This window comes from Piliocolobus tephrosceles, chromosome 10, assembly GCF_002776525.5.
Source record: "Piliocolobus tephrosceles isolate RC106 chromosome 10, ASM277652v3, whole genome shotgun sequence".
NCBI classification, from domain to species: Eukaryota; Metazoa; Chordata; class Mammalia; order Primates; family Cercopithecidae; genus Piliocolobus; species Piliocolobus tephrosceles.
This window is the reverse complement of record NC_045443.1, coordinates 50431216-50440115: the sequence shown is the minus strand read 5'-3', so window position 1 is coordinate 50440115 and position 8900 is coordinate 50431216. Positions and strand designations below refer to the sequence as shown.

General features: G+C 50.8%; 3 protein-coding genes across 3 annotated transcripts in view; all 3 read right to left on the bottom strand.

Annotated features, from left to right (window-relative positions):
• Nucleotides 1-85: 85 nt before the first annotated feature.
• On the bottom strand, nt 86-8317 carry C10H12orf10 (chromosome 10 C12orf10 homolog). The gene is made up of 7 exons (XM_023210991.3): nt 7966-8317; nt 7657-7769; nt 3808-3967; nt 1258-1410; nt 999-1121; nt 408-589; nt 86-297 (listed from the first exon to the last, which is right to left on the bottom strand). Exons 1-7 carry the CDS (start codon nt 8182-8184, stop codon nt 114-116), a joined length of 1134 nt encoding a protein of 377 aa, XP_023066759.1. The 5' UTR covers nt 8185-8317; the 3' UTR covers nt 86-113.
• A 153-nt stretch (nt 8318-8470) lies between these two features.
• PFDN5 (prefoldin subunit 5) overlaps nt 8471-8900 on the bottom strand; it is a 5117-nt gene continuing 4687 nt past the window's right edge. The window contains exon 6 of the mRNA XM_023210992.3: nt 8471-8652. Within this exon, the coding sequence (XP_023066760.1) occupies nt 8576-8652 (77 nt within the window). The 3' untranslated portion in view covers nt 8471-8575. The remainder of the gene's footprint in view (nt 8653-8900) is intronic.
• The window catches only part of ESPL1 (extra spindle pole bodies like 1, separase), a 33895-nt gene continuing 33468 nt past the window's right edge, over nt 8474-8900 (bottom strand). The window contains exon 37 of the mRNA XM_023210989.3: nt 8474-8652. The gene's annotated coding sequence lies outside the window, so the exon portion shown is untranslated. The remainder of the gene's footprint in view (nt 8653-8900) is intronic.

Here is an 8900-nt window from a genome sequence, read left to right as displayed (position 1 = left end):
AGCACAGGGTCTTACATATAAATAGCTGTTTCACTTTTCACAAGTTTCCAGAATGGTGTAGGGCAAGAATGAGTCAAGGACTGGGTCAGTATGAGGTGGAAGGTTTTATTACACTAGGACATTTGTGGGAGGTATGAGCGCTGGGCCAATGTGGCACGGGCCATGTTCAAGGCACCCTCTCGGGTGCGGTGACCACCAATGAAGCCGCTTGCATGGACGAAGATGCAGCCAGGGATCCCACTGACCTGGTCCAGGGCCTCGTCCCGAAGACCCCGCCATGGCTCTGGTAGGGGCAGCCTACGAGTGGGCAGAAAGAGGGAGCAGAGCAGAGGTCAGAATTGGCAGCCTTCTCTTAACAAGGCTGAGACAGGCCTGAAGGTCAGTAGGGTGGTTCCCTAGGGCCTCACCGGCTTTGGAATGAGTGGGGCTCCTTGGGCACACACTGTACTCGCCACTGTCCAGCCTGATCAGTGTAGATAACAAAGATGATGGCCACTGGAGGGGACAGCCCAGATTCCAGGTGGTAGAGATGCTCCTTCCAGGGACATCCACCTTTCGCCAGTTCCACAATCTCCCCACTTGGGTCCACCTGAAAGAGGGAGAGGATAGCTAGAAGGTTTAAGGTAGGCTGGGCATGATGATCATGCCTGTAGTCACAACACTTTGGGAGGCCGAGGTGGGAGGATCAGTTGAGCTCAGGAATTTGAGACAAGGCCTAGGCAACTAAGTGAGACCCTGTCTCTACAAAAAACACAAAAATCAGCTGGGTGAGGTGGCGTGTGCCTGTAGTCCCAGCTACTCAGGAGGCTGAGGTGGGAGGATTGCTTGAGCCCAGGAGGTTGAGGTTGTCTGCCACTGCACTCCAGCCTGGGTGACAGAGAGACAGATCCCATCTCAAAAAAAAAAAAAAAGTTTCAGGGTTTAGGGTAGAAGCAGGAGCACCTGTTGATTGGCAGTCAGTAATCCCCAAGCCACAATGCCTCCTCCAAGGCCTATACCTGGAATCGCTGGGCAAGGGCCTCTTCCACCAAGGCCCGGGCTGGCAGCCAGCTGTGTTGGTAGAAATCTAATCTCTGCAGAAACTCCTCTTGAACCAGATCCATTGCACGCTTGAACCCTGCCTGGGAATGATGAGAATCAGAACCAGGGTGCTGGCCCAAACTTGGAATTTGCTGGAGCTTAGGAGGAATAAATGCTTCCATTTCCCCCTGCCCAAGGTTCTTACAGGTCTCAGGGTTTCCTCCCAGGCCATCTTACCTCTGTGTCTTGGTCAGGCTGGTTCCAGGTAGGATTAAGTCGAGCAACTCGTGCACTCAGGGTAGTGGTCAGTGCATATCGAGGCTCCCCCTCTGCCCACTGGGAGATCCCATTGTCCACGGCATCCACCTCCTCCACAAAGTTCTCATACATCTAAGGCAGCAGCAGGGGAAACTTTCTTGAGGCTACCTGCTATTTATGTGAAGTCTTACATGATTCAAAGTATGTTCATACACACTCTTTCAGCCCTGTGAGGATCTCTCAACATAACTGGATGAGAAAAGGGAGAATTGGCAAGTTCAGCAGCTTGCTGAAGCTCAGAAGGCTCGTTGTGCTGTGACTGGAATTCAGATCACCTGGTTTCTAATCCATGCTCATTCTGCTGCACAAAGCCCAAACCAAAGCCAACACGTGCGGGGAGGGGACTGCTAACTTTTGAACAAGGAAGGTCTCCAGATGCTAGAGGGTCTCTGTGGGAGTGGGTCCCGGTGGTTGAAGGCTGGTAAGTCTCCAGGTAGGGTGAGTAGGTATTCAGTGACATGGTTAATGAGGTGCAGGAGGGGCTCTGGTTGAGAACACAAGTCAAGAGGGAGAAAATGAATGAGACTAGACACCAAAAGCTGGTTGCTGAGTTAGGGTTCCAGGGAAGCCCATAATGTGCCACATGACATCAGCAGTTGTCTCCTGGGTCTGAATAAATGGTAGGATAATGCCTCAAGAGTCTTGGGGCAGAAACTTTATGCAAAATTGCCCTACAAAATAGGCCTCCGTAACACTACACCTGTGGTATGTAGAAAAGTGCTACTCTCAGAGCACTGAGAAAGTAACTTCTATGCCCAGCACTTCTTGGTTTGGACCCCAACCCGATGCTCAGTTAAAACATGGGTTTAGGCTGAGGTGGGAGGATCACTTGAGCCCAGGAGTTTGAATCCAGCCTGGGCAACATAGCAAGACCCTCTCTACAAAAAATTAAGATATATAATTAGCCAGGCATGGTGGCATGCACCTAGAGTCTCAGCTACTTGGGGGGGCTGAGGTGGGAAGATTGCTTAAGCCTAGGAGTTCAAAGCAGCAGCAAGCCATGATGGCACCATTGGACTCCAACCTGGGCAACAGTCTCTCAAAAATAAATAAATAGGCCGGGCACGGTGGCTCACGCCTGTAATCCCAGCACTTTGGGAGGCCGAGGCGGGTGAATCACGAGGGCAGGAGATCAAGACCATCCTGGCTAACACGGTGAAACCCTGTCTCTATTAAAATATACAAAAAACTAGCCAGGCGAGGTGGCGGGCGCCTGTAGTCCCAGCTACTCGGGAGGCTGAGACAGGAGAATGGTGTAACCCCGGGAGGCGGAGCTTGCAGTGAGCTGAGATCTGGCCACTGCACTCCAGCCTGGGTGACAGAGCGAGACTCTGTCTCAAAAAAATATATAAATAAATAAAATAAATAAATAAACACAGGTTAAATTTAGTCAATTGTTACGGCCGGGCGCAGTGGCTCACGCCTGTAATCCCAGCACTTTGGGAGGTGAAAGCAGGTGGGTTACTTGAGGTCAGGAGTTCGAGACCAGCCTGGCTAACATGGTGAAACCCCGTCTCTACTAAAAATACGAAAATTAGCCAGGTGTGGTGGCGGACACCTATAATCCCAGCTACTTAGGAGGATGAAGCAGGAGAATTGCTTGAACCCAGGAGACGGAGGTTGCAGTGAGCTGAGATCGTGCCATTGCACTCCAGACTGGATGACAGAGCAAGACCCTGTCTCAAAAAAAAAAAAAAAAAAATTTGTCAGTTGTTTAGAAACCCTTCAGCAGTGGAAGGCAAAACTGACCCAGGCAGTCTAAAATCTTGATATTCCAAAAGCTCTGTAGTTACAGAGGGCAGAAGACGGGCAGGCTAAAACTGAGAACTGAACTCAACAGCCTACCTGCAAGAAATACAGCTGGCTGAACCTGAGCTTTGACTTGTAAACAAGTAAGTGTCTGTCCTCAGTAATGTGAGACCTGACTTGCATGCCAGGGCCACTAGCCATATTCCTTCCCCAACAGCAGGAAGCTGCTTGCAGGGGACACTGGTGGAATCCAAAGACAGTGTCATAATACAACTCTTCCCAGCTGAACTTCCCAATTTCTGTGCCACTAGTGAATTACAGGGGTGCCTAATATACGCTTTCCTCAACCTTCAGGGCAGCCAGAACCTCTGAGCCATCTGCTTCTACACATAAGCAGTCTCCCCTCTATTTACCCAAAGGTGCTGAGCAATTGCTGTTTGTGTTTGTCAAGAAAAAGACAGGGTCATGCTGCTTTATGGTTTTCAAAGCCCTTCCCCATATATTACAGCACCCACTTCTCACAACCACCCAGGATGTAGGCAGGGGAGGTATCACCATGCCTTTGTGAGATGAGCCTGACTGAGGGAGAGGATGAGTGTTGGGCCTGCTATAGGCCAGGAACCCTGCCCCGAGGCCCAGTGCTGAGTGCTGCGTGAGCACTGCTCCCAGGTGGTCTGCCAGAAATGCATGTGGGTGGCATCTCTGTCCTCAGGTCCCCACCTTGTCATAGAGGGTGCCCACCGTGCTGTCCTCTTCACTAGTGCCCAGCAACTGGGCCAGCAGCTTGTGCCCGAAGTGCAGATAGATGAGTCCCGCACTGCTCAGCTTGGTCTGCCACGGCTTCCCAGGGGACAGGGAGCTCATGGTCTCTGTGAAAGACCTGAGGAGCATAGGGAGGTGGGGCTGAGGTGAGGCACCTTGGCTGGACTCTCCATGCATTCATTCAGTGGTTAACTCAATGCTTCCTATCTGCCACATTTTATGTTTTATTAGACATTAAGGGTAAAAAACCAAGACACTGGCCGGGTGTGGTGGCTCAAGCCTGTAATCCCAGCACTTTGGGAGGCCGAGACGGGCGGATCACGAGGTCAGGAGATCGAGACCATCCTGGCTAACACGGTGAAACCCCCATCTCTACTAAAAAAATACAAAAAAACTAGCCGGGCGAGGTGGCGGGCGCCTGTAGTCCCAGCTACTCAGGAGGCTGAGGCAGGAGAATGATGTAAACCCGGGAGGCAGAGCTTGCAGTGAGCTGAGATCCGGCCACTGCACTCCAGCCTGGGCGACAGAGCAAGACTCCGTCTCAAAAAAAAAAAAAAAAAACCAAGACACTGTTTTCGCCTTTAGATTCATCTGCTGGAGGCCGACAAACACAACCCCCCGAGTACTCTCACTAGACAAGACAAGGGAAAGGAAGGAAGGGATGAGGAAAGGGTTCAGAGGAGAGCCTTCAGGTCAGTTCTGAAAGATGAATTAGTGGGTGTCCACCAGATAGACAAGGGGTGAAAGAGGAAAAGCATTCCAAGTAGAGGGAGCAACGTGAATGACGGCTGAGAGACAAGTCTCTTGATAGAACTTCAGGAAAGGCAGCTCAGGTGTGAGACGTGAATGGCAAAAGAAAAAGCTGGAAGGGCAGGCAGGGCCAGACCACTGGACTTTATCTGTGGGTAATCGAAGTCATTGAGGGATTTTAAGCAGGCAGGTGCATGTTAGAGCATTGCACCAGCCAGCATGGAGAACAGATGCAAGGAGATTACCAGCAATGGTTCAGGTGAATAAAGAAGGCAAGAATTTGAACAGCAGTGGGGCAGAAAATAGAGAAAAGATATAACAGATATTAGGGAAGTAGAAACTACAGCCATGATTTCTAAATACCAGTCCATCTCAGAATCACCTAGGGAGCTCCATTTGTTAACTGACTTTTATTATTAAATCTTGAGTAAATACAGGCTGGGCTCAGTGGCTCACACTTGTAATCCCAACACTTTGGCAAGCCAAGGCCGGTGATCGCTTGAGGTCAGGAGTTCGAGACCAGGCTGGACAACATGGTGAAACTCTGTCTCTACTAAGAACACAAAAATTAGCCGGACATGTGGCACACACCTGTAGTTCCAGCTACTCCGGAGGCTGAGGCAGGAGAATGGCGTGAACCCGGGAGGCGGAGCTTGCAGTGAGCCGAGATAGTGCCACTGCACTCCAGCCTGGGCGACAGAGCGAGACTCCGTCTCAAAAAAAAAAAAAAAAAAGTATGCTAAAAAAAGAAAAAAGGAGAGAGACTTAAAACATCATAATCCCTCTCTCCAAGATAATTACTTTTCGTGGTGTGGTATAATTGAAGGGTTTTGTTTTTATACCTTTGTTTCTTTTCAAGATAGAAGATACTTGAGAAGGGTTTTAGGCTGTAGAGAAGGAGAGGCAGAGACACTAGTGGAACTGTGACATGAAATCCCAGAGGATAGGCTGACGGTGACTCATGCCTGTAATCCCAGCACTTTGGAAGGCTGAGGGGGGATGGATCACAAGGTCAGGAATTCGAGACCAGTCTGGCCAATATGGTGAAACGCCGTCTCTACTAAAAATACAAAAATTAGCCGGGTGTGGTGGTGGGCGCCTGTAGTCCCAGCTACTCAGGAGGCTAAGACAGTTGAAATTGCTTGAACCTGGGACAGAGGTTGCAGTGAGCCGAGATTGTGCCACTGCACTCCAGCTTCAGTGACAGAGGGGGACTCCGTCTCATAAAAAAAAACAAAAAGAAAGAAAAAAAGAAAAAAGAATCCCAGAGGAAAGTAATAGACTGGAAACAGGACTGAGATTAACCTCCAACAGAAGGGAAGAAATTTCCCTTAATTGGTAGGAAGGAGCTGAGGATGTTTGAGGTGGGAGACTGCGGAAATGCTCAACTTCTTTTGCGAAGAGGCAGGGACGATCAGTTTGATGTTGTAGAGGCTTGAGGGGGAAGAAAAGGATTGGAATGGGCTACTCTTGAGCAAGAAGGATTTCCCTTCGGAAGGGTGTAAATGAAGTAGAACACCTCACACATCTGAACTGTCATGAACTGCCACAATCATGTGGGCCCAGCAGTTAGGTGCAGCAGCAAGGGCACCAGAATGGATTAATCACAGATGGGTTTACTTAGTTGGGGTGATGTGGGGAAACGAGAGATCAGACTGTTACTGTGTCTATGTAGAAAGAAGTAGACATGGCCGGGCGCGGTGGCTCAAGCCTGTAATCCCAGCACTTTGGGAGGCCGAGACGGGTGGATCACGAGGTCAGGAGATTGAGACTACCCTGGCTAACACAGTGAAACCCTGTCTCTACTAAAAAATGCAAAAAAAAAAAAATAAAAAAAAAAAAAAAAAACTAGCCAGGCGAGGTGGTGGGCGCCTGTAGTCCCAGCTACTCAGGAGGCTGAGGCAGGAGAATGGCATAAACCCGGGAGGCGGAGCTTGCAGTGAGCTGAGATCCAGCCATTGCACTCCAGCCTGGGCGACAGAGCGAGACTCCGTCTCAAAAAAAAAAAAAAAAAAAAAAGAAAGAAGTAGACATAAGAGACTCCATTTTGTTCTGTACTAAGAAAAATTCTTCCGCCTTGAGATGCTGTTAATCTGTAACCCTACCCTCAACCCTGTCCTTGCAGAGACTTGTGCTGTGGTGACTCAAGGTTTAATGGATTTGGGGCTGTGCAGCATGTACTTTGTTAAACTAGTGCCTGAAGGCAGTATGCTTGTCAAAAGTCATCACCATTCTCTGATCTCAAGTACCCACGGACACAAACACTGCGGAAAGCCACAGGGACCTCTGCCTAGGAAAGCTAGGTATTGTCCAAGGTTTCTCCCCATGTGATAGTCTATTTACTACGATAGGAGAAAACCGTCTTAGGGCTGGAGGTGGGACTAGGGCTGGAGGTGGGACGTGCTAGCCGCAATGCTGCTCTTTATGCACTGAAAATGTTTATGGAGATGTTTGCATATGCACATCAAGGCACAGTACTTTTCCTTAAACTTATACATGTCACAGAGATCTTTATTCATATGTCTTTCTGCTGACCTTCTCCCTACTATGACCCTATTGTCCTGCCACTTCCCCTTTTTCTAAAAGATAGTAAAGATAATGATCAATAAATACTGAGGGAACTCAGAGACCGGTGCTGGCGCAGGTCCCCTGTATGCTGGTCTCCTGGGCCCACTTTTTCTTTCTCTATACTTTGTCTCTGTGTCTCATTTCTTTTCTCAAGTCTCTGGTTCCACTTGACGAGAAACGCCCACAGGTGGGGCGGGGCAGGCCACCCCTTCAGGGTGATGAAGTCGCTGGTGGGAAAAAAGCCTTGGCTAAGGAAGGAGATGGGATAAGGGGCCTGAGGGACTTCCTGGGAACCAAGGGAGGTCCCAGGCCAAGGAGATGGGTGAAGAACAGGCAGGGCCGAAGGATGGTGTAGTCCTAGTGGGAGTTTGATTTCAAGGATGAGGCAGTTATTTTCGCTGAGGCGGACCACGGCAGTGGATGGCTGAATTGGAGCACAGAGGAAAGCTGAGGTCAAGGAAGTTAAATAAATGGTATCTGAGAACCTACCTCTGGTGATGGTCATATCGGTGTCTCCGAGGGTCGTACTCGCCCCCCACGTCCACCACGATGTCACAGGAAGCGAGTTTTTCGGGATCCCGGGTCCGCACAATCTCTGCATCCTGCGAGGTACACAGGGGTGAAGGGGCTGCCTGGGGTAGCCTGGTAGGAGATTAAAGCTGCACTTCAGGGAGACAGGGCGGGTAGGAAGGGTGCTTGGGATGCCCCGCGCTATCGGAGGGACCCTGTTGGCGGAATGCCATCCACCCCGGAGGCACGCATGCGCGCAGTCTCAGGGTCACTTTTCGCGGACTGTACCCGGTACTCCGGCAGGAGGCGAAGCAGTGCGCATGCCAGTGCCTCGTCGCAGTGGAAGGTGCCATTGTGCGTCCCGATTCGGGGCGATGCCATGAGTTTGCTGCGGGGTCGTTTTGGGGGCGGGACGGACTCTGGGCCAAGCATGCGGTGCCGGGTACAGATGGGTGGCGGCCGCAGCAGCAGCAGCGTTAAAAGGCCGTGCAGGAAGCGGTGTCCCATAAGACTCTCCCAGCAGGGAGGCAGGAGGGCCGACCCGGAAGAGAAAGCGCCAGCGCAGCTCCACTTCCGCTTGCCAACCGTTGCCTTGGCAACCAGCTCCGCCGAGTGAGCAGCAGCTCACTCCCAGCCTAGGATTTCTTCCAGCTGGTCAAAGGGCCCTGCGGTGGAGCCTCCAAGAGGGGCACCGCATCAACCCTGTGCATCAGGCTCTGGGGCGGGGCCCACACTCTCGACCACCCCCCCATCTCATCACCAGTCCCTTGCTTAATCCAAGAAAAGACCAACATTCTGCCCAGCTGGCACATTTATTGGCATTAAACACAAGACCCTTCCCAGTACCAGGAAGCCATGCCCAAAGCCGTGTCCCTCTGCCCCATTTCTGCAAAAACTCTCAGGCCTTAGCAGTAGCCTGAGCTGCTCCCAGGGCTGTCAGCTGCTGAATCTTCTGACTCATCATTTCCATGACAGCTGTGGAAAAAAAGAAGCGTCAAAGGTTATGAGCAAAAAGGAGAACCTAGAGTTAAGGAGAAGTTACAGGCAAGTTTAAGGACAGGTGGACAACTAACTACAGTTTGTTAATAAAACTTTTTTTTTTTTTTTTGAGACGGAGTCTCGCTCTGTCGCCCAGGCTGGAGTGCAGTGGCCGGATCTCAGCTCACTGCAAGCTCCGCCTCCCGGGTTTACGCCATTCTCCTGCCTCAGCCTCCCGAGTAGCT